Here is a 26,127-nt window from a genome sequence, read left to right as displayed (position 1 = left end):
CACTCGAGCTTTCGCCAAGGGCGGGATAGACAAGACGACGCTACGGATCTTAGGCGGAAGTAACATCACCGATCACTCCATCGTATGGTTCCCGGCACACATGGGCAGCTTAGGGGGTGGCCTGCGGAATCTCAATGAGATCGCACACGAGGCGGCGCGAGGACTCATCGACCGCATCTCTCCGGTTTCCCCTGCTACTCCACATATCGAGTACAGAGATCAATTATTCACGTACAACGAGCTCACTAAGCACTTTTATCTAGGCAGACGAGCATTTCCCCTCACGGATAAGAAATTAACCCGCAGCCAATCAGTCACGTTACGCTTGCTCCAAACGAACTCATACCCCAACCCCTGGCGCATGAAGCACATCGACCTAGACTACGACGGACAACTTGTGTGTGAACGGTGCAGTGACCGTGTAGACTTAAACCATATGTAGTGTGGTTGTGCATCGAGCGACGCCTACGCCAAGAACAAGGAACGTTGGGACAAAGTTTTAAAAAGTGCTTCACTACATGATCAGCTTCGGGCTGTCCAGGAGGCCCGCGCGGCGGCGGAGAGCTTCGGACTTTCTGTGCCGACGTGGGAGCTGCCCTCTGCACCTGGCGCCTAGCCGAGTGTCCTCCAGGACCCCTAAAGTTTTACCAAACCAAACCATTAAGTTTAACTAATGTTGATTACAAAATCTATATGAAAGTGTTAGGTAGATGACTACAAAGTAGAATTAAAACCCTTGTTGGCCCACATCAGACCTGTGGTATAAAAGAATGATTTTTACTAACGTTCACGTAGCTAGAAGTGTTCTTGAATGTTGCGATGCAACGCACGGTCGTGTCGACATGATGCAATTAGACCTGCATAGGGCGTTCGATAGAGTTGCACATGAAATCTTATTCATGCTTTCAGAACATGTAAATGTAGAACGTGTCATCACTGACTGAGTGAAAATAGTGTATAGTGGCTGTACATTCAGGTTCATTATAAATAAGCACCTGAGTGCTAGTATTCCAGTGCTGTCGTCGGTGAGACAAGGTTGTCCTCTTTCTCCACTTCTTTTTGCTCTATACTTGGAGGCATTTTGTCTAAGATTGCTCACAAGGCAAAATGTTAAAGGTTACAGAAGTACGTGTGTTGGCATATGCATACGATATAGCAGTGTTCTGTAGTGACCAGGCAAGCGTGCAAGAAGTGGTGAAAGAGGCCGTAAAAGGCGCCCTTGAATACTCCTATTACTCAAAAGATGTGCTTTTGAAAATCCTAGCTACCCGGGTGGCCTTTTCATTGGATGCAGGCAGGTGGAAGCGCTTTCGTAATTTTATTTTGAACACAATATTGCTACGTTGTGCCACGCGTCGTTTGTCATACTTGCTTGACGCCGAGAGAAAAAAAAAAAGCTAATTGCACATAAGACCGTCACTCAGATACGCCACGGCATATGATGTGACTGTGGGAAAAATGCAGACACAGATGATTCAGTGCGAAGTTGCAAATCTGACGTATCATTTTTAACTGGTAGTTAGTAATGTCAAAGCACTCAACTGTTACCAGTCCTCTAACACAACTAGCGCCCGGCGTGGTATTTAAGGCGCTGGTTAGAGCTATTCTGCAGACAACATTCGTGAACAGGAGGCGGTATTGAAGGTATCCGTTCATTTTTGAATGACATGTAACCTCGTTAACTACTACGGCAGTAAATACAAGCTTGAAAAGAAACACGAAACGATACATTATAAGGAAAATGAGACTAGTGTATGAAACGATATAAGCACTAACTGTCGAGTAAACAGGATGATACTAGAAGCATGGAGCAGTGAAATAACGTGGGCATCCCTAAAGCAGGCATAAAGGGGTCAAGAGCGCTCAATCTTGCCCCTTGCATGAGGTGGTCTTGTTGCTTTCCCAATGGCGCGCTCTGTATTGAAGATAGTCTGGGCCAGAGGATAAGTCCCGTTACCACAATGTCCAGCAAAGTCGTCCCACCAAGGATCCCAGACGCCCAGACATCGCGTGCCGCCGGTCACCTTCATGAGGGCTCGCACAAACGCCTCGAGCGAGCGCAGTGTCGGATGGGATATCCACTGGTTTCCGTACAAGGACACCTGACAGTACGGCCGATCCTGAGTCGTGTCCCAGCGGCTGCGAAGGCAGACCTCGTCGAATGCCAATCTGCCCGCTGAACGCGTGCTACGCCCTTCTTGACCCGGACCCGACGCGTCGACACCCTCGTCGGTCGTGTTATCTTCGGTGTCGGTCGCGTACAACGTGTACGATGTGGCCGCGATGTCAAGAGGGTAGCAGAGTTGGAAACGGCCGCTGCGGCGGTGGCCACGGACTGTGTATTGCGTCTCACGGAAGGCTTCCGCGTAGCGCTCGATGGCGTCTTGCGTCCACTTGAGCGCCGTACGGCCGTAGGTGGGTGGAGCGGGCTCAGTGGGGTCGAGCAGGATACTGTAGTCGTCCATGAGATCTACCAAGTCACGCATGTCGAAGCGCTCGCGGAACCGGTGGTCTAGTGGCACGACTACACCCACGTAGTGGTCCAGGCGCCGGAAGGCAGCTCGCATAATGCGCACGAGGTCGATAAGCCCGTTCATCTCGTGAACCTCGGGGTACTTCCAGTAGAGAAACAGCCCGTCGAAGTTGTGTGACTGGAGCCAGTCGACACAGTTGGCCACGAAGAGCGAGGCCAGCGACTCTTCGCGCGTGATTGTTGTGAAGGCGGCCCGATCATTCCCGGTATCACCGGCACTTCCGCCCACCGCAAGCCAGGCGCGCAGGAATCCGTTCTTGATCTTCAGCTGGCTAAACTTGTGCCAGCCGCGCCGGAATATGTCAACCGTCGCGTCACCCGGTTTGATGGTGGCGTCTGACGCGTTTATGCCAGCGCAGCAGTACACGGCATCTGTGCACAGGTGGTAGGGGAAGATATCGATGCCAAAGTTCCGACCTGCGCGGGTCCGAGAGTTCCGGCGGGCTTTGTAGACACAGATGGATCTGTATCGGTGGTACATCACGTCTGACCCGAGGGTGTACGACACCGTAGCTGCCGTGGGGGAGGTGGGGGCTTCGACCGGCTCCGAGGGCACGGGACGGACGATTCCATGCGTGGGTAAGTCGCCGAACTGCGCGGCCCGACGAGCAGTAGTTCGCTGCGTCGCTTCACGGCGCGTTGAAGAGACGGATGCCCTCCTCGTTGTGGTGGCGCTGGCAGGTGGTCGTGGCTGGCGCGTGGCATTGGAAACGAACAGTGTATCGGGGTTGAAGCTCATATTAAAGCCGAGTAAGTCCTGGATAGTGGAAGATTCCACGAGGTAGATTTGAAGCGTCACCATCAGGGCGAACATTACTACGAGGGTGAGCGCAACGCAGACGGTGGAGGTGAGTGCGTCCGCCTCTTCACCGGGCGCCGGGGGCGGTCGGGGCGCCGCGCGCTGTACAACGCGGTGTGGGGGCAGCGCCGCCGCGACTGGCGCCTCCATTGGCGGCGAGGACCTCTCGGAGTCTCCAGGCTGCCGCTGGTCGACGGAATTCGTCTCAGGTTCCAGAACGCGTCGTGGAGAGCTGGCCGTACTTGCGGCCGTCCTCCTGGGCGGCTTCTTCTTCTCTGGGTGCTCTCGTGGCAAGCTCGAGGCCCCGTGCTTGCTGGCGCTTCTTCCTTTCTTTTACTCGTTCGCTTGAACGCCTGTTCGCAGAACGATACATGTCGCATAGCATGGCCAGTGCCGAAAAATTTTATTTGCGGGCGATCACCTCACTACTGTTAAATGATTTTGAGTTATTTGCTTGTGACCTTGCGTTCTCTTGAGCTATTGCTACATTGATTGTTTTTCTGAGAGATGTAATAAAGTATAGGTGTATTTTCAGTAAGGGACAGCACCAGGGGGCCAGGAATGTATCCGCGGATGTGAAAAAAAAAAGGCCATGTGCCTGGAGGAGCTATTATGGAAATATTACAAAGCACATAAAGCATGTTTCCGAACTATGAATGGTTCAGGGCAGCAGGTCAACCACCCTACCTAGAAGAAAAGAGAATAAATATTTAAAGTAGGTAAGCACGAAATTAGGAGCTTAAGTATCGTTGCTCCTAATTATTTTCATATAAACTCCGCGAATCAATCTTACCTGCTAGCTGAAGAAGTGTTTGTGCTAAATTGTCACTCATCTGCTCCCGTCAGCCAGAAACTGTTGAACAACGATAGGCTTTCCATGGCTTCGCTGACTGCTTTTCTCATTTTTTCCTCCTAACAAGCGCGAGGTTTCTATGGCTTAGTGGATTAGCACAGCATATTTGAATGCCGAAGCATATGAGTGAATCCGCATCGTTGCATGTTTTCTAGTACTTTTTTTCAAACACAATGAAGCAATCATATAAATTACGAAAATATACCCTTTGGGTGTGGTGTCCATCATTAAGTGGTACTAAGTGACTTTTAAAATTCTAAATAGTCGTAAAGTTGCGGGGGCCCACCCCTGAAAGATCGGAATTGCGCCTAACCTGGTGACTATCGCTAGTTGGACATTCTAGGAGAATCGGTCAACTGAGGACTATAAAAATGCGTGAAACATTACAAAGAAATAAAATCTCACAAGTACCTGCATACCTTCCAGTATGGACAGAAAACTGGCCTAATCGCGGCGTATTGCCATTCCCCGAAAACTGCACAACGGAAGTGCCCGGTGCGTCACTAAAAAATATAACACAACAAAAAAGAAGCCAATAAAGCTATGTGTTTTGGATTGAAATTGCTTGCAGTAATACTTTGAACATTCCAGTTGCGTCCGTCGCGCCATCTATAGTACGTTGATAAAATTTTGGTTGGGGCTAGTATGTGCATTATTTCTAAGGTAAATTGAAGCGCAAACGAAAGACGATCCTCAAAGAAGAGGCAAATACAAGGACAAGCGCTTGTCCTTGTGTTTGCCCCGCCTGTCCTTGTGTTTGCCTCTTCTTTGTGGATCGTCTTTCGTTTGCGCTTCACTTTACCTTTGGAATAGTACGTTGAATCAAAACGAATAATAGCGCATTTAAACAACGCATTACTTGTCGCTCTTTGTGGGGTATGTTCCCCTTTAGGTTGCATACTGCGATGTTTTTATTCTTAATAGCAGCAAAACCAGCCGCGAAAACAGTCAGGATGTGACGGTATGACAACGGTTACAATATACAATTGCATTCACCGTAATCAATTCCTGCCTTCAGTGAGTATATGCTACCTTTAGGTTGCACTCAAAGACACCTCTCAGAAACAGCTGCCGTTTACCACGCTTCACACTTTTTAAACAAAATTACGCTGCTCCGATATTTAAGTTTACTCATTTAACGTAGCACAAAATGGCGCGATGGACGCCAACAATGTTTTAAGCTCTTTACAATAAGTTATTTTTGATACAGACAACTATTTTATTAATACTGCATTTCAGTTTCTGCACTGCGCTTTATGCTCGATGTTCTCTTGAGTCACGCATCCGGCACTTCCGTTGCTGCAGGTTTTGGGGAACGGCAATGTGCCTAATCGCACTCGTATTCTATTGAATAGTATATATATATATATATATATATATATATATATATATATATATATATATATATATATATATATATGAAGGAAAGAAGCCAACAGTCGGCGAGGCCAAGGAAAGCATTGGGGACTGTACTTTGTCTTTTTTTTTTTAATTTTTTACTTCGATAATAACATAAATTAGTAATGTAATCTGTTCAGGGGAAAGATAATTAAACACGAAGTAGAAGAAAAAACAACGTGCCGATGGTGGGATCCGAACCCATGACCTCCGAATATCGCGTCCAGTGCTCTGCCAACTGAGCTACATCGGCCGCTGTCCCCCATGCTACTTTCTTGGGTATTAATGTTGTCTGTATACGAACTTTGAGAGTGTTCACCAGCGCCACCCTCAACCAAAGTGGCGGACGTATATATATATATATATATATATATATATATATATATATATATATATATATATATATATATATATATATATATATATATATATATATTATATTATATTTTACTCAGTAAATCTATACCCCTTTTACTCTAAGAGGAGTTGGGAGCATTTTTTTTTGCCGCACTTGCTTTACTAAACAAATCGCAAACTTTGCTACAGGAGCAGCGCGCTGCAAACAAGTCGATTTAAAATCTTGCGTTCTGGCACGAACTCGGTTGTTTTCACTAGAACATTTTGTTTTATTACGGAAGCAATTATACTTTTTAATTTCAGACAAAATATGAGGCCCTGGATTATCAGGTGTTTTCTCCACAACGCGTCGATTTGGGCCAAGTTTCGAAAACAGCAAAAAACAGACGACTGATCTTAATAATAATAAAGAAAAAGATCATCTTCGGGTTTTATAAAATCTTCCTGAAGGGCTCTCATTACCTCAGAATCATCTGTGGTCAGGTGATAATGGTAATCGAGGTCACAAGACCATTTTTGTTTTGAATTTTTATATGTAGTGGGTAAATGTCTCGATACAAAGGAATGAACCTTAGTTTTGCAACATATGCAGTATTTACCTCGGGGAAAAATAGCGTATATCACTAGAGGTAGGAAATTCCGTTTTTGCCATTTTAAAACGTTGCAAAACTTTGGAGCCCTGTTGCTTGCGTGCTAAAATTTTGCCGTGCATTATATTTTACTCAGTAAATCTATACCCATTTTACTCTAAGAGGAGTTGGGAGCATTTTTTTTTGGCCGCACTTGCTTTACTAAACAAATCGCAAACTTTGCCACAGGAGCAGCGCGCTGCAAACAAGTCGATTTAAAACCTTGCGTTCTGGCACGAACTGGGTTGTTTTCACTAGAACATTTTGTTTTATTACGGAAGCAATTATACTTTTTAATTTCAGACAAAATATGAGGCCCTGGATTGTCAGATGTTTTCTCCACAACGCGTCGATTTGGGCCAAGTTTCGAAAACAGCAAAAAACGGACGACTGATCCCAATAATAATAATAAAAAAAAGATCATCTTCGGGTTTTATAAAATCTTCCTGAAGGGCTCTCATTCCTCAGAATCATCAGGGGCTAGAAATGTGTTACATTATGTTGTTGAAATATATACAAATTAATGTAAAACTGAGAGCTTGTACCGGAAATTATCAATATATAGCCTTATATTATCGTACCATCCAATAACTTGTTGCCATAGAAGCTTTTTCTCGGTATTACGCAGGCCTTGTTCTTTTTGCTGCAAAAAAGTTGTAGCACTCTACATGTCTATTAGTTATCGATATTACTTCGTAATTCGCCAAAATACAATATAAAAAACGAATTACCTTGATTCGAATTAAAGAATATCACCTTCTTCTATTTGCATTTAAACTGCATAAGACTAACGAAATATTCATAAATATCAGGTCCTATTCGTGTTACATTATGTAGAATAAAAACATTATATAAAATTGGGCGCTTGTTTTTATTTTATTGCTTAGGCTTTCCCCTTAAAAAAGGGGTCAGAAATTAGATTCATTCTTTGCTGAATTTAGTCCCTTTTCATGCAATATTCAAAACAGTCCAATGCTTATAAAAAGCCTTTTTCTGCTTGTGGGCAGAGCTGATCATAGATTAAAGTGGAGTAAACTCGCTATTTTGCAAATTTGTGGATAAAAGCAAGTGACAGTTGAATTTTTATCGGTCCTATAATCTATTGCTTATTGTGGGATACAGTGGCATCGAATCCAGCTCTTAATTTTATTATTTCATATCTCGGACATGGTGAAACATTAATGTTCTTGAGCTTCAGACGGCATTCTTAGCGCAAAAAATACACACGCACACGAGAGAAAAGGAAGGACACGGGACAGGGACTGGAAACCAGGCGCTGAAGCTGAAAATCATCTAGCCCGTCTACAAGTTCTTGTAAGGTTCTTGAACGCGATGTCTCTTGATGGCATTTGCATATCATCAGAATGCTCTGCTGCATGACAGCTTTAATGGAACTATATATGTCTTCATGCCTGCTGCATAAATAAGCCGATATGACGAGATTACGAGTACGTTACATTAATGTAATGTATATATATAATGTATTGTAACAAAAAGAAATTTCCAATTCGCGGCATGAGCCCCGGCCTCGCTTGCAAAATATCTGCAAGGGCCGCCGCGATGTACCATGTGCAGCAGCAACGCACAGGCTTTCGCATTTTTCCACTGCAGATTCTGCAGTTCTCTCGGAATTTTATTTCTTTTGGGGCGCAGATTTTTATGCAAAAATACGCGGCAGTGAAGAAGCAGTATAGCTGGCTACGAAACAATTTTAAATTTTTCTCCATATGTAATCACATTCTGAAGTAGAACAGAGGGGATGTTGTTCAATCGTCTTTTAGTAGCTGACAGAAAAGGGTAGTGGAATGGCTTAATCCTGAATTGTTTCTTTAAAAGAAATACTGCCTAGCAAATGACTTACAACTCCTCCTTTCGTGGTTCTTGTTTTAGGTTGCATTTGGAGGTGCTGTAATAAACAATTCTTCTCTCCAAATCTTTTCAGACAATTCAAGACGTTAGTGCAGTACCGCGTTTACAGTTAAAAAACATTTACACAAAACCTCAAAGTTAACCTGTGAAGATAATGGGCTGTAATATAATGAAGTGAATACTATGTAAAAAAGAACCAAAAGTAGAACTTGGACTCATTCGCAGAACTGACGGGCCCTTGAATGAAGAACACCAAGCAATTCATGATTCGGAAGAACTTCACTGGGAAAAATGGATCTAGAGTTGCAATCACACTATGAGAGACCAAGAATATTTTCAGCCGTTTGCAGCCCTATGCTGCTGCTTCTTTTAGGGGTACAGTGATATATTGACGCACTGAAAGGCCTGTGCACTTGGGCTTACAAGATAATGCGACAGCAAAAAGCATAGATCCTGCTTAAGTTATTCTCAGTTAGCCATCTATATAAAACCGACTTATTATCTGCTTTGCCAGCAGATGGCTCTGAAGCGCGCTAAGTTTTCATGTTCTGTAAAAAAAATAAATAAATAAAACATGGGCTCTTGTTACTTTATGGTGGGTATTGCAAACAGCTACGCAAACGTGCACGAGCTCTATTCATTTCTCTAAGATAATATCCACTGTTCAGCAGTAGACAGTTCAGTGGCGCCGAAGTGCGTGCGGTAGAAATCAGCACGTCACTAGCGAAGTAAAAGGCAAACGCGTGTAGGCGACCGGAGTCCAACATTATATAACCAAAAAGTTCATGATCTAGAAACACGCAACAATAGCGGCACAAGCTTTTATGCGAGCGCAAAACGAATACATTCCATTGATAAATATGCATAATCGGTGCAGAGATCCTTTTTAGCGTATTGTCTGAATAAAAAAAGAAGTCCTTCAAAGAAGAGGTCCAGCTCAAACATTGGGGATATTGTGAGCGAGGACGTCAGGACCAAGTAATTACAACGCGAGTAATCTATAGGAGAGAAAAAAGGTTACCAAATACGTATAACTGACAGGAGCTGAACGCAGAGCCAAGTTAGATAAAATGAATTTTATATTGGGTGTCAAGGTATGTTGTGACAAGAAAGCAAAGATGTAAGACCTGCGTAAACCAGTTTTTGGCTCCATGGCGTCGAGAGGTTGCCAGCTCGAGGCTGGTTCTCGTAAGAGTGTGTGGACGTAGAAGGGCCCGCAATTGCGAACACGCAGTGAATGTTATGAAATAACAGTAGCAGCGGTTCGCTTCAAAGACCCTGTGTACAGCTAGTGGAGATATGGCGCCTCAGTAAAATTTCAACAATGAAATCATAACACTAGCTTTCTAGTGAGAGCTTAATTATTCTACTGATCAAGGTACTTATTACATATGAACATATCGAAATCACCATCTTGATGTTATCATTATTGCGCCATCTTTATCAAAATTTGTTTATACGAACTTGACAGGTTAAGCGAGGACGTTGTTGCGACCGATTTTACTACATGCGCTTTGTTATGAAAGCGTTAAGGAAAATATTCTGTTTGAGTTAGATGTGTTGGTCGCCAGGTGTGAGCCTCTGGAAGGTACGTGGTGCGTTCGAACTCTGCCCATGAAGATCGTCCTGGTTAGAGGGTACGGCTCCGTCTTGGCACCCTGCATGCTGCAGTGACCTGCGATGTCGTCCCACTCCGGGTCCCAGACGCCCATGCAAGGAGAGCCGCCGGTCACCTGCCGCATTGCTTCCAGGAGCTGCTCCAGACTGCTCTTGTCCTGGTACGCGACCCACTGGGACCTCCGCGCCGACAGCACGACAAACTTGAGTCGTATGCTCAATCTAGAAAATTAGGCCGCAAACACGTCGATGAAATGCAATTACGCTCGCTTCTAATTTAATAACGCGAGTTACGTCAACTTTTGACGGTTATTACTGCGCACATTATACAGGACCGAAAATATAACATTTTTGTAACCGCAATGAACAAAGGATAGCTTATAAGCTTGTATACATAGCTTTGTGATTGCCATACTCAATTCGCCTGCTTCTTAGGAACAAAAGGCTGCGTTCCTTTGAAGCGTTTCTTTGTATTCCTTGAGATGAAGGGTAGCCGCAGTAGTATAGGCAGGACGGATTTTATACTTTTTGTGAAGTGAAAGAGTAGAACTTGATGCCTTATTAATAAAACCATGAATTAGTCGAACACGCTCGAAACAAAACGCTCGTTATTTCTGCGCAAGATACATTACAGAAAATTGGGATAAGAGGCAGAGTTTACGGACCGAGGTATAAAAAGTAGGAGGCACTGCGTCATAAGTACCTCTCGTATACATTTCTATCATGCTATTAAAGCATACAGTTACCTTGAATCAGTGCCGTTGCCGCATGTCGCGTCGTACGGGGTCACGACCAAGCCGGACTTGAGCTGGAGGCCAGCAGAGCTTGGGAGCATTGATCTCCGACCCCGCGACGCGCCAGGACCGGCCGAAAAATCTTCGAGCGCCAAGGAGTAGCCGGCGATCGACACAGGGTAGCAGATGTAGCTGTGTTTGCTTCGATCCGTCTCCACTGTGCGGCCGAAGAAGTCGCGGTACTTGGCAATGCTATCCAGCGTGTAAGGAAAGAAACTCCGGAAGTAGGAGCTGGTGCCCCCACTTTCGGAACTAGTCGTGAAAGGATCGACGAGCATCGAGTACGGCTCGAGCACGTTGATTAGGTGTCCCATATCGGCATAGAAATCTCTGCCGCTGGAGGTTAGTGGGACCACTACGCCCACGGAGAGGCCCCGGACCCTCTTCAAGGTCTTGACCATGTGTGAGACAAGGGCCGGGAACTGCGAGGATCCTTCTTTAAGCGGAGGCGACCAGCGCAGGAAAATGCCGTCGTAGTGTCTTTCGATCACCCAGCGCAACGTCATAAGCGTGAAGTTGACCACGGACTCTGCGTCGTGCGAAATGCGCTGCAGGCTCGCATCATCATCGACGCCGATGAAAACGCGCAGAAACGGGTTGCCGGACTTGAGCCCCGGGAACTTGGCAAAGGCGTTCTGCAACAAAATGCATGCACATCCGATAGAAGATCTTTGAAGTGCCGAAAACAGGTACATGAGCGCTCACAGTCAATATAGTGCTGCTGGGAGAAATCGTTACATGCTTTACAGCGCAGCTGATGAGCCCCGGACCCGTAGGTTTAGTGCGGTGTACTGATAACAGTAGTAGTTGTAGTAATAGTAGTAATAATAGTACAAGTACTGAAAGTAGTAGCAACAACGGCAGTAGTATTAGCAGCATTAATAGTGTGAGGGGTGGAACAGCAGTGGTAGTGGTATAGAGAAGTAATGCTAGTAGTAGTAGGGGGGGTTGTGGTTGTGGTTGTGAAGGTAGGTAATAGTGGCAGTAATAGTGTTAGTAGTGTTATAAGAGGCAATACCACCACTATTAGTAGTTGTAGTGGTGTTGGTGGTAGGGGTAGTATAGCAGCAGTGGTAGTGGTATTAGTAGTGGTGGAAGTAATAATATTATTATTATTAGCAATAGCTTTTCCAAACCGGAGGAAGGCGATCACGGGAAATATCCGGGAGGTTATTACCGTGGAAAGGGAAGTACGGGGTCTCCATGGATCAGGAAGTTATGTGAAGACTGGGGGGACGTTGAGCCGGAGATTGTATCATTTCACCGTTACAGATGTTAAGCGTTCAATTCCTTCTTGTTGGGATTCGCAGAAGCAGTAGTAGTTGTAGCATTAGTAATTGTCGGAACCAGTGTCTGGCAGTGATGGGAACTATCTGGAGGTTAGCAGTGAAGTGGATCTTATTTTATAGCCAGAGTTGTAACTGGCTCACCCCGTGTCGCTGAATCTCGTATTACGTACTGGCGCCAGACCTATTAGGCTTACTTTTATTTCTCGAATTACAGTACTTTTTGAGATAGTAAACACACAGATTTCAAGGTACAATTTTGACCGATTCTAGAAACTGGAGTAATGGTGTCGTCTATCTGATGCACATGAACACGCTTCATTGAAGCTTCATTATGATGAATCGTAATGTTCAAAGAGCTTCGCAGACATCTTTTACAGAAAGCTTAGCATATAGAATCGCAGGTCATCCTAACGATCATGTCGCTGTGGTTATTTCCAAACTTATTGCTCTATGGCCAGCAAAGTTCATTGTTACATTCATAATACAGGTATATTTTGGCTTGAATTACGCGTTGGAGTAGTGCGAAGTAGTTGTTTTGAAGATCGTAGCTAAAGACTGCTCAGTAGTGGCTGCTCAGTTGTCGCTTTGCGTTTCCTTTCTAAAGTAAGCTATTCTGAAAGTGAAACAATTTGGGCAGACAAAGTGATTTTACGGCTGTTTTTTTGGAATGCTGTGTATTATTTATACAGTATTGGTTGTTTATATATATAATCGCATTTCGTATTTTTATTATTTCGTATTCCCTGCTCCAGGACTTGCCCTATCAAGTCCTGGAGCATCAATGAACAAGAAGTGGAAGCTGTGACAGATTTTCTCTTCTTGGGCTCCAAGATAACCTCGGAAGGAGATTGCAGCCATGAAATTAGGAGACGCCTGCTTCTGGGAAAGAGAGCAATGGTTAGCCTTGACCACCTAGTAAAGAGCAGAGACATTAGTCTGCCAACCAAGATCCGTATAAGTCGTGCTATGGTCTTTCCAGTTGTGATGTATGGATGCGAGAGTTGGACTGTTAAAAAGGCTGACCGCCGAAGAATTGACGCGTTTGAATTGTGGTGCTGGCGAAGACTCTTGAGAGTTCCTTGGACTGCCAGAAGATCAAATCAGTCGATATTGTCGACCATAAACCCTGACGGCTCATTGGAGGGTCAAATTCTAAAGTTAAAGCTCAGATACTTTGGTCATCTGATGAGAAGAGAGGAGTCGCTGGAGAAAGATTTGATGTTGAGAAAGGTTGAAGGTCACCGGAGAAGGGGTAGGCAGCGAACGCGATGGTTAGATGGCATCCTCGAGGCACTGCAGATGAAGTTATGTGATGTTAGGAAGATAGTGAGAGACCGGAAAGCGTGGCGCGACATGGTCCATAGGGTCACGAAGAGTCGGACACAACTGAACGACTGAACTGAACTGAACTGAATTCCCTGCTCGTATCTTGTACCGGGTTTTCTTCGTGACTGCAGAAACGAGTATTCTATGCTTGGCAGTGAAGCTCTGTTAGCTTAATCATTTTACTGTTTAGGCATTTTCAAGAATTACTTTGACCTCATTTCTTTTATTTCATATTCTCAAAGGACATCGTTATCCTAATTCGAAGGCATTGCTACTGTCTCATTAAGCTTTTGCCTGTCTGTCTTTAAAAAAAAAAAGAAAAAAAAAACCGTGAGCTTGGCAGGTGACATCAGCAGTAGGGCACAGACTATTCAGTGGTTTCTGCGACGTCATGAGACCGGACTACACACGTCATCGCTGATTTTGCAGAAACTAGAAAACATGAGTAGCACGTCTTACCAACAAGAAAAAGAAGATCGCGGCGAGGACTCATAGCAATGTGAGGAATAAGAATAGAAGTTCAGCAACTCTTAAGGTTTCAACTACAGTTTGCTACTACGCCATGCAAACTCGGTGACCCCCCTTTGGTTTGCAGAGAGAAGGTACTAATAGCCAGTTTGATACCCAATAAATACGGCGATAATTTTCAACGAACGTCGAAATACTTCCCGGCCGCATGGAGCAATGGTTTCACAATCCCACACGTATGAAGTATTAAGTGTATCCGCCGACGTTTTATGCCTCTCCTCATTTAGTCTACTCTAAGGAAAAGCAATATTTTCTAAATAAGCAACCGTTGTTTCCTAGGGTCCACATGTTTTACTAGAAAATGTCACCTGAAAACTAAGCATACAAGGAATTGAAGGGGTGAAATAACAGGTAAGAATATTGCTTCCTCACTTGCAGTGACATGGCAGCGATGCGTGATGGCTTTTAGCTTAGTGCTTTCATCATCATCATCATCATCATCATCATCATCATCATCATCATCATCATCATCATCATCATCATCATCATCATCATCATCAGCCTTATTATATCCACTGCAGGGCGAAAGCCTCTCCCATATTTCTCCACTTAACCCGGTTCTGTTCTAGCTGCATCCATTTGAACCCTGCGAACTTCTTAATCTCATCCGCCCACCTAACTTTCTTCCGCCCCCTGCTACGCTTTCCTTCCCTTGGAATCCAGTTTGTTACCCTCAGCGACCATCGGTTATCCTCTCTTCGCACTACATGTTCTGCCCATGTCCATTGCTTCTTAATTTGCACTAGAATGTCGGTAACTTGAGTTATTTCTCTGACCCACACTGCACGCTTCCTATCTCTTAATGTTACCCCTACCGTTTTTCGTTCCATAGCCCTCTGGGTTGTCCTCAACTTAAGTAGAACTCTCTTGGTTAGCCTCCACGTTTCAGCCCCATTGGTGAGTACAGGGAAGATGCAAATGTTGTATACTTTCCTCTTGAGCGATACTGGTAAGCTGCTAGCCATAGTCTGCGAGTGCTTGCCAAATGCGCTCCATCCCAATCGTATTCTTCTTGTTATTGCCTTTTCGTGGTCCGGATCTGCAGTTACTACCTGTCCTAAGTAGATATATTCGCCTACTACTTCCAGTATTTCGCTACCTAATGTAAACTGCTGTTCCTTCCCGAGGCTGTTGAACATTACCTTAGTCTTCTGCATATTGATTTTCAAGCCTACCTTTCTACTTTTACTGTCTAGGTCATCAATCATTATTTGCAGTTCATCCCCCGAGTTGCTTAGCAAGGCAATGTCATCAGCAAATCGCAGATTACTGAGGTATTCTCCATCTACCCTTATCCCTAACTGCTCCCATTCCAAGTCTCTGAATACTTCCTCTAAACAAGCTGTGAACAGTACTGGAGAGATTGTGTCTCCTTGCCTAACACCTTTCTTTATGGGAATTTTGTTACTTTCTTTATGCAGAACTATGGTTGCTGTGCAGCCACTATATATATCTTCCAGCACTTTCACGTACGGCTCGTCTACCCCCTGATTTCGCAATGTCTGCATCACCGCCGAGGTTTCAACTGAGTCAAATGCTTTTTCGTAATCAATGAACGCTATGTATAAGGGCTGGTTATATTCCGAGCATTTTTCTATTACCTGATTGATGGTATGGATATGATCGATAGTAGAGTACCGTTTCCGAAACCCTGCTTGATCCTTTGCTTGATTGCAGTCTAAGGTTGTCCTGATTCTATTAGCGATTACCTTAGTAAATACCTTATACGTAACAGACAGTAAGCTGATTGGTCTGTAATTTTTAAGGTCCTTAGAGTCCCCTTTCTTGTGAATGAGGATAATGTTTGCATTCTTCCATGGTTCCGGTACCGTCGATGACACCAGGCACTGCGTATACAGGGTGGCCAGTTTTTCTAGCACGATATCCCCCCCGTCCTTCAGCAAATCTGTAGTTATCTGATCCTCTCCAGCTGATTTCCCCCTTTTCATAGTTTCTAGTGCTTTCTTGACCTCGTCCTTCGTCACTGGTGGAACGTCTGACTGTTTTTCCCTACCGCCAATCTCATTACTGTCCTGACTATTTTGGCTACTGTAGAGATCTGTATAGAACTCCTCGGCTACTTTGACTATCTTTTCCATATTAGTGATGACGTTGCCCGCCTTGTCCCTTATCGCATACATCTGGTTTTTGCCTATGCCAAATTTCTTCTTTACCGCTTAGTGCTTTAATAGTCAGTAGATATCATAGCATTGTTTTGGACAGAACTGCGCTTTTTGGGAAAATGAAGATGAAGTGAAACGCACAAATGTATTTGGATAAACGTAAATGCATTCCTGAATTCGGATGTGCATATCTATGTGTGCGAATAAAAGTACACAATTGGTAAAATGTGGCTGTGGAATTGACTTTAGATCCTGGCCATCATCAGATATTAGTGACAACTGAAAAAAAGAAAAGAAAAAAGAAGTTACAAACGCTAAATCTTGCCCACGAAATGTCAAAATAAACAAAGCGCGCACATAACTTAAGTGTATTTTTTCATGAGCGACTTTTCCTTCGCTTTTGCTTCTACATTAGTTGTAACGAATTTGGTGCAAGTCATGAGCTAGTTCTTGGCTTTACTTTATTTCAGCCTCTGAAGTAAATTCAGCGAGCAAATTGAAAGCGCTGTCTCTCAGGCTCCCCATGATGCACATGATGTGAAATCATTTCTTGGCTCATGCGCGACGTCATCAGAGCGTGTTATCAATGCTGGTCATCATTATCTGTCGACAAAGCATGCTCTCTTGTCGTGACAGTTAAAGAAATCGTTTCCACGCCAGTACATCATTCTTTTTTCCAGCCGAACGAAGTAAACCACTACTCTCCGCCGAATTCTTTCTAACCTTCCCATAATTCTACTGGTCTAGCGTAGGGACGCTGGAGGGCATTGAGGGAAATAAACAAATGAGAGCATTAAGCAAAATCAGTAATAAAGAAAAATGAAAAATAAGAAAGAACAAAATAAGAATTAGAACCTGAGGATGCGCCTAATGTCGCAGCTGCAGCAGCAAAAGCACTCAAGCTTTCCCATTTCTCCTTGAAGGTTTCACATTGCTTTAATTTTTCGAAAGTTGAGCGTTTGGTCGCAAGCTATCAAAACAAATTATCCCTAACTATCAGGTATGTATTGCATTATTTTTAATTTTTTTGATCTCTTTTCAGGACACTCGCATGCCTGTCGCGTGGAATTCGCCAGTTTTTAACGCTGCAGATGCCTACCCGGAATTTGCGCATATCTGTGCCTCGTGCACTGTATCTATCATTATCATCATCAGCCGGACTATACCCACTGCAGGGGAATGCCTATCCCATATTCCTCCCAATAATCCGGTCCCGTGCTAGCCGCATTCACTTGACCCCTGCGAACTTCTTAACCTAATCCGCCCACCTTACTTTCTGCCGCCCCTTGCTACGCTTTCGTTCCCTTGGAATCCAGTTTACCTTGAGCTACCATTGGTTATCCTCTTTTTGCACTACGTGTCCTGCCCATGCCCATTTCTTCTTCATGATTTCTCCTAGAATGTCCTTAACTTGAGTTATTTCTCTAACCCACTCTGCACGCACGCTTCTTATCTCTTAACGTTACCCCAACCTTTTTTCGTTCCATAGACCTCTGCGTTGCCCTCAACTTAAGTATAACCCTTTTCGTTACTCCACATTTCAGTACCATAGGTGCGTACAGGTAAGATGTAACTTTTGTATAGGTTGCTCTTGAGTGATACCGGTAAGCTGTTATTCATAATCTAAGAGTCCTTGCCAAATGCGATTATTCCCAAACGTATTCTCCTTGTTATTTCCCTTTCACGATCTGTATATGCGGTTACTACCTATCCTAGGTAAACTTATTCGCCCACAGCATCCAGTGCTTCGCTAGCTAGCGTAAAGTGCTGTTCTTTCCCAAGGCTGTTGAACATTATCTTAGTCTTCTAAATATTTAATTTCAAGTGGCTTGTTGGGCGAGTTAGGTGGGTATTATGTTAAAACAGTACGGTTCAGTTGACAGTTAAGCGCAATGTGTGTTTGTCTTTCTATCTGTCCGTGTTTCTAGCGCTGTTTTAACATAAGGATTTGCAAGCCTCCCTTCCTGATTTTCCTGTCCAGGTCATCTACCATTCTTTGCAGTTCTTCCCTTGAGTTACTTAGCAAGTCAATGTCATCTTCGAATCGTAGATTACTGAGGTATTCTCCAGCTACCATTATCCCTAACTGCTCCCATTTCAAGTCTCTGAATACTTCCTCTGAATAGTACTGGGGAGATCGTGTCTCCTTGCCTAACACCTTTCTTTATAATCTATTAACGATTATCTTAGTAAGTAGCTTACACGCAAGAGAATATAAGCTGATCGGTTTGGAATTTTCAAGTTCTTAACACCCATTTCTTGTGAATTAAAACCATGTTTGAGTTCTTCCATGGTTCTGGTACCGTCGGTGACACCAGACATTGCGTATAGAGGGTGGCCAGTTTTCCTAGCACGATATCTCCCCCTTCAAGAAATTTACAGTTACTTATCCTCTCCAGCTACTTTCCTCCTTTTCATAGTTTCTAAAATTTTCTTAACCTTGTCCTTCGTCATTGGTCTGACAGTTTTTTCTTATTGCCAATCAAATTATTGTCCTCACTACTTTGGTTAGTGTAAAGAACTGTCATTGGTCTGACAGTTTTTTCTTATTGCCAATCAAATTATTGTCCTCACTACTTTGGTTAGTGTAAAGAACTGTAAAGAGCTCCTCGGATACTTTGATTATGTTGACTATGTTGAACATATTCTGATGACGTTCCCCGCCTTCTTCCTTAGCGCATTCATTCAAGGTATTCATGATTCAGAATTTATTGCGCTCTGGAAAATCAACTAGTAACTCCCCCCTGCTATTCCCAGATCCAATGCCATAGTAACCCACTGCCTGGTCTGCTGCCTGCTTTTTCCCTACCTTGGTAATGAAGGCCCATCAGTACAGCATACTGTGTCATCCCTTTCCGCGCTGCCTATTCTACATCTTCGTAGAAGCTTTGAACTACCTGGTCATCACGACTACATGTTGGTGCGTAGGCCTGTAGAACCTTCAGTTTATGTCCCTCGTTAAGCTATATTACGATGCCTGCCACCCTTTCATTAATGCTATAAAATTCCTGCATATTACCAGCTATATCTTTAATGAAAAGGAAACCTACTGCCAGTTATCGCCTCTTCAGTAAACCTCGATAACACAGCAAGTGCCCACCCTTCAGTACAGTGTATGTCTCATTCGGCCTCCTAACCTTACTAATTCCTGTGATATCCCATTTCATACCCTCTAGTTCCTCTAACAGCACTATTCAACTAGCCTCACTAGCTAGGGTTCTAGCATTAAACGTTGCCAGGGTCAGTTTACTATGGTGGCCTGTCCAGCGGAGCCTGAAATTCTTAGCATCCATCGCTGCGTCACAGGTCTGACCACCGCTGTATTGAGCTGCTGCGCAGCCGCTGATGACTGAGGGCCGGGGTTTTATAGGACTAGTTATGTGAGGTTTCGGCCCATTACTGCACCAACGTGGCCAAATCCTGGGAGTGCGTTGCCGGAGGTGTTCACAGGCATCAGGTCGCACCCCAAATTTGTTTATGCAATTCCATCGACACGCGAATTTGTTTCGCAATCCGGTGGAGAATTGCGAGGCACCGGGATTCGAACCGCGGTCCTCTTGCATGCGGGCAGATGTTATACGTCTACGCCACCGCTGCCACCTGCTGCTACCTATTATGCTATTTACTTATTCAAAATGCCAGACAGACCTTAGTTTGGAGCATACAGTAAGGAAGGTAACAACTGTAAACTTATAGATGCTAGAAGTGTGTATTGTGTTGCTTTGTGCGGTGTTGGGTTTTATGCTATTGCCGAGCTTGAGCAGCTCTAGTTCATGCTGTTTTCGTCCACAAAAAAAAAATATTAATTCTGTGATTTGGTAACAGAGGTTGTTGCTGCTGCCGGACGGCGCCCTACAAGCCCAATTGCGGCTTTGGCGCGTCCGCGTCCTGTATTGTTTTTTTGAAGTGAATAAAGTATTATTATTATTATTATTATTATTATTATTATTATTATTATTATTATTATTATTATTATTATTATTATTATTATTATTATTATTATTACTATTATTATTATTATTATTATTATTATTATTATTATTATTATTATTATTATTATTATTATTATTATTATTATTATTATTATTATTATTATTATTATTGAGCACAAGCAGCTAAGGCTATTATGCGCCAAGAGCAAGGTTAAAATACGTTATTGTTGGAAAAGTGAAAACAGGTGTGCAGTTTGTTTAGATAGTCTGCTTCTTTCAGGAGACTAAAAGCACTTGTTAAGTTCATTATTGCACTTTTTCCTAAAAGTAAGCTCGGGTGGAATGGGATGGCATGGTTGTAGAAAACAGTAAAATGCTAAGAAACTAGAATTAAATATGAAATTTACACACAGACCAACGATGATAGCGTCATTAGTTAGACGTTAGTACAGTAAAAAAAAAATATTTTAAAGGGGCTTTTTGCCGCAGTCAGGAAACAAGTTGCAGACAATAGTAACTCCTGTTTCTCTCTGGTAGAAGAGTGAGTTTTTCACCTCATGATGTATTGGAAGCTCAGTATTGTAGCTTAAGTTTTGGATTTCACCAGGCCAGGCGCACGTAGAGTACACACAGATCACTCGTAGCTATTTCAGTCTTCCCTACTAGAGTGAATTCTCCAGTTTATGGTGTAATGAAGTCTAAATGCACGACTAGCCGAGCTTTCAGCTGTTTCCTCAAGCTAAGATTTTAATTACGCGGACGCTGCAGGCTTTACACTGTTAGGTAACATGTTCACAATCTACGTCTTTCAGGTATGCACGCAGTATACGTTATCGTAATCATTGTAGACCACCTTGCTGTGGAGGTACGGCCAGTAACAACGGGAATAAACATGTCTTCTTCAAATGTCGAGCTTTAAAGCACTGCATTTGAAGTTTAGTCGCTGCCCCAACTGTTCCCAGGCGACACAAACAATTGGCCTTGTATTGGCCTAATGCTGGCAATAATTGGCCCTACGGTGGACCACACATTGTCAAAATTGTACCAATATTGGGCCAATTATTAGTGCTGTAATGAAAACTTGCAACGTCCACGCACTCACCTGCAATAGGTCGACCTCCAAGTTTGCGGCCTGAATCCGATTGGCGCCGTCGACGCTGGCACTCCAGTACACGGCGTGGGTGCACAGGTGGTAGGGGAAGCTGCTCAGGTTGTACACGACGCCGTGACGTGACAGGCCCGAGTTCTTGGCATTGAAGACGCAGAAGCTCTTGGGCTCGTTCAAGTAGAAGTCGTTGGCCAACATCGAATGCCTGCGAACATGAAGTGCGCGCTTGCTTATAAACATGCACTTCGACTTGATAGCGGTCTCCGTACACTCTACCTATGACATATGCACGTCGTGGAGGTGACTTCGGGGTGACGAAAAAAGTTATAAAGAAAGGAAAACGATGTCGTCGAGCGTAGCGGAGGGTTACAAGGAGTGAATAGCTTACAATATATGTTGCGATGGCGTGGCGATGATTTTTGCGCGAGAGACGAAACTTGAGGAAAAAAGAGATGCCTTCCTCTCGTAGTGGATGCTAACAATAAACAATTGCAAAAATTACTATCTTTATGCCAACACACACAATTATCAGCGCAAAACACAGGTCGAGGAAGCGCCACACAGCTCTGTTTTCTCGTTTCCTAGCTGTCAAAAAATTAATCATTTTCTTTTCAGATTTAGTGAAAGAGAGCTAAGTAGTTCGTTCCTCTGCGGTGAACGCTATGCGCCTAAAGTAATTCGCGCACTGACTGGTGTTGGTATGCTTTGAAAGTCTTGATCTGATCAGAGTTTGCATTGCACTGACAGGTAGCCACATGATCATGTATGTTTCTCCTCGTGCCGCCTTCGATAAGTTGGTTATGATATTAGTATGTGTAACTTTGATGAAATGGCGGCAAGCGATGGTTAATTGCGTCTTGACGCTGGCCAATTGTGAGCCAGGGTTATGCCCTACTCCGCGTTACCTCATTCCGGCCCGTTCGTGGTGGGTCGTGAGGCCCCCACTTTTCGGGCCGGCTGGACGGCCCAAAGTTGGATGTCCTTGTCTATACTTTGCACAGCACTTTGAACTTCGGGCGACAATGTCTTGGATGTAGCTTCAGGCGCGAACCTTGAACAGTCCCACATGATGTGCCATTGGTCCGCCGGACCCACTTCACATACACTGCACACATCACTCGTGTAAATGTCTGGGTGAAGGACGTGTAGCACCGCCAGGGCGAGGAGTGACCCGGTCTGTATTTGCCCCGGGATGCCCGCTTCCTCCCGATTGAGTGCCGGGTGAGGAGGCGGCGTTATACGTCGAGCTAGGCGGTAACACTTAGTAACTTCCTAGAAACTGGTCATTCGGTCCTTTGTTTTGAACCACTACTCGGAACGGTCACTCTCGGGGGCGCGGAAGATAAGCGCTGGCGCCGCCGAATGGGCTGTCTCGTTCTGATTCTGTGAGGATTCGTCCGCATGCGCCGGGAACCACTTGATGCGGATGGTGCCGCCGCGGTCTTGAAGCTTACCGATGATGGCGGGCGCCGTCGCGCACACTCGCCTCTTCGCAAAGTTGCGCACGCCGTTCCTCGAGCCGCTGGGCACGGTTTCCTCAGCCTGTCACTTAAACAACGCCTAGTCTGCCCTACGTATGACGATACACAAGGTAATAGTCGTTTGCAGACCTTTTATTTTCCATTCGTGAAACACTTTTTATGTCTTTTTAACGCTGTTTCAGTGGTGGATTGTCTCGGCTCGCCATTTGGCAGGGCCTTTCTAGTTTATTTTGCAAGGGAAAAAATACTAATGGCAGACCACCCCAAGTTTTTTTTCAAGCCTCTTCCTAGACCTGTGTTTTGTGCTGTTAATTTTGTGCTAGGATGCAATAAATGACCCAGCTTACTTCTCTTTCGGTTTATGAGAAGGATAGGCCCAGTTCTTACTTTTATTGCATCTAATGGAAATGTGGATATATGGAAAATGGAGTCCGAAGTGCCAAAATGGTAAATAGCAAAACATGTGGCGTTTGCCGTAAATTTTTATAATCGTTGAAACATATGAACTGAGTTTTGAAAATAAACTGACGTATGGGAGATTTAGAGCGCGTATATGCCTCATACATAATTCTTCGCTCATTTAGCGTAGCCTCTGTAAATGAGGTCAGAATCCGTCTTTTTTGTGTATCGATCAGTAGACGCTGGCTTGTGAAGAAAACAAATCCACAGATACTCTTAAAACTGCTGACGTGTGAGAATGCGAAAACATTACGTTTCGTCACTACAGATTATATATGATCTCGTGCATACGTTGTGGCACTGTACACCGGCGTCGTGGCGTAATCCTAAATCTGTGCCAGAGACGATATCAAAACACGTCGGATGAACGCTGCCTCCTTCGAATGCTGACCAATAAGTGCCCGGCCAATCCAATTCACATGCCAACTATCGCCTGTCAGACGCATGCTGATGAGGATGACAGCGACGTATTCCGATCAAGTTGGCAGAGGTCACATTTATGAAGCCCCGCTTTAACGAAGCCGCATTAACGTGCCTGCATGGCTTCAAATATGCTGTCTAACTTAACAGCTTCGTAAAATTAGGCCGCAGCATGCGGTCTCGTGACGTCACAAAAACAGCCGATCAATTGGTGTTCTGTCGCGTCACCTGCCTAATGACCCTGGCCCCATGCATGGTCATAAGGAGGACCGGGCAGACGCACAGAGGTATGCAACATTCGAGACTGCTATCCATGCCACCAGCCAAGCACCTCCAGCCATGCTTGTGAATTGTCGTAGCATTTATGTACATGTCGCCGGTTTTTCTCGTAATGGGGCGCTAGAAATCTTTCAGAATTAATTGTGAACACGGGATCATAGTAATGGGAAAATTTCAGTTGCGGACCACCGCGATTTGCTTTGTGTCTGAACTACCCACCTTGGCTTGCCGGGAAAATCTGGCGGCCGGTCTTCGAAATCAACTTCCAGCGGGTCGCTCTCCGAGTGAGACATGGGCTCCCTGGCATGCACATTGCGCCCGTCGGCATAGGTTTGCTCGGCGCTGCGCCACTTTAGGAACTTCCAGTTGCCGTCAACGCTCTTCGTGGTTATTTTCTTGACGAGGTACACCTGCAGGCAGCATGCGTTGAAGTGGTTTACACCTAAAGAGATTATTTCTCAACTTTTGCTATCTAGTTTTATCTCAACAGTAGCTTATCCAAGTTACAGATTGATTATTGTCAGCCTTCGCAGCTCATGATGACACGATCGATGTTCTCAAAGAAACGAAATTTAATAAAGATTAAACTGGATTAGAATGTTACATAATGGAACTTCCGACGTTACGTCCGTCCATCACGAACGCTCTCCTCCGTCTCTTCTCGCCTCTTGCCGATACGTCATCCTCGTTGTCATTTCGTCCGCTTGTCGGTAGATGCCGCTAGTCTCTCAGCTAACATTATTCTTATTAAGTTAGTTTTATCTTTCAGACTTCTGAAAACACAGTGGAACATTCTGTGGCACACTTCCCGCTCATGGCTGAGTGCCAAACCATTCCCTCCCACTATCTTCCACACACTTCGGGTCCGTCTTCGAACGCTGGATTGATTTCATGGCCGACTCCATCCACTACGCATACCCCTTTCATTTCAGAAGCCCCGCAGAAAAATTGAACGCTATTGCGGTAAAGGCCTCGCGCTTCCCCACACAATACGACGTCGGCGTTGTCGGCCACACCGTAGTTGGGAGGTCGCATGCCAGGCCAGTGGTTAGCCGTTGCGTTGTGTGTCATAACGAGATCACATGAGATCGATGGCGGCAGCTGCAAAATCGAGTAGGTCTATGGCATGAGCGGTTGGGATATGAGCAGAACCAACTGGAGCCTTTTTGCTGTACTTCGGTCACGTAAGAACTTTCATAAGGCTTGTGAGGCCTAATATATGTATCTGTTCGTCCTGCACATAATAAGGTATCTTGCGAATGCATGTTGATAAGTGTGTGTGAGATAATGGGAGTACAATGTAAGGAATCGGGGATTAAGCGACTAGCAGAGGGCATATACATGCACGAGGATTGACAAAGGAAGCCGCAAGCAGTAGCCATCAACGCTGTTGACTTACACCCTTAAAGGCGGAATTTAAGTGAAGCCCCTCCAATGTATAGACTCATTCCTGAAGCTTTTGACGAGACGAACACAGCAACAGGAGGATTTCCTTCTGACGACTTTTTTCTTCTGTTTCATGAGTAAAGGGCACATAATTGTGCTCACAGACATTAGGCTTGCACCAGGTTTCCCGAGTTAGCGCTACTGCCTTATATTTATGTAATGTTTCCTTCTGATGAGCCTCGTAGCGATCGACAGGAGTGCGCTAAGAACGGGTTGAAGCACCCACCTGGAACATGACGGCCATGGCGACCAAGATGGTCAGTATGAGCGCCACCGAGAGGACGGGCACCAGAGATCCATCTCGAGCGGCCCGAAGGAGAACGCGGCTCGCGCCTCCTCCGGTCATCCTGCTGGTGCGCCCAAAAGCCACTCCAGTGTCTTCCATTTGAGTGGCCAGTTCTCCTTGTCAGCCCACTAGAAAAAGCGGAGCAAGCAAGCTGGCTCCGCGCTGCCGTTTACTGCAGTCAGTGCCAGATCAGGAGCCTCGAGCACACGTTCATTCACGCGAGCAGTTCTCGAAATCAGGCAAAGAAGAGGAATAAGTTCGTTCTGAGTTCTCAATTTTACTTGACAATTGCTGTTTGAGAACTTAGAAAATTCTAAACAACAAAATAGCACGGTACATATAAAGGAAAGTTTAATATGGTGCACATTATAATTATAAGATGGTGCAGATGCAATTGAAGGAAGAAAAAGAGCGATACACGCGGAAAAGAGAAGCTGGAAAAAAGAAAGCACTTATGGTGGCAATGACAGCAAGCATACAGCGCACCTCACGTAAGCCGAGAGAAACCCGGATCGCAGTAATATCGTTTGCAAAAAAAAAAAAAAAAAAAAGAAGGAAAAACGTATCAACAAACTTCAGACAGGTGTTCTAGTGGCAGAAG

At 44.6% G+C, this 26,127-nt stretch overlaps 1 protein-coding gene and 1 pseudogene across 1 annotated transcript; both read right to left on the bottom strand.

The window, feature by feature from the left end:
* Positions 1–1,853: 1,853 nt before the first annotated feature.
* Positions 1,854–3,482, bottom strand: LOC146197895 (chitinase-3-like protein 1). The gene has a single exon (XM_084595600.1). The coding sequence runs from the start codon at positions 3,480–3,482 to the stop codon at positions 1,854–1,856; it is 1,629 nt and encodes a 542-aa protein (XP_084451726.1).
* A 55-nt stretch (positions 3,483–3,537) lies between these two features.
* LOC146197894 (uncharacterized) lies at positions 3,538–25,625 on the bottom strand (annotated as a pseudogene).
* Positions 25,626–26,127: the final 502 nt, after the last annotated feature.

Source organism: Amblyomma maculatum, chromosome 2 (genome assembly GCF_055883805.1).
Source record: "Amblyomma maculatum isolate TAMU_Amacu chromosome 2, ASM5588380v1, whole genome shotgun sequence".
In the NCBI taxonomy this organism is placed as follows: Eukaryota; Metazoa; Arthropoda; class Arachnida; order Ixodida; family Ixodidae; genus Amblyomma; species Amblyomma maculatum.
This window is presented reverse-complemented; position numbering and strand designations above follow the sequence as displayed.

Excerpts from the sequence above, each read along its gene's own strand:
- LOC146197895 (XM_084595600.1), bottom strand. The coding sequence starts at position 3,482 with ATGGAGGCGCCAGTCGCGGCGGCGCTGCCCCCACACCGCGTTGTACAG.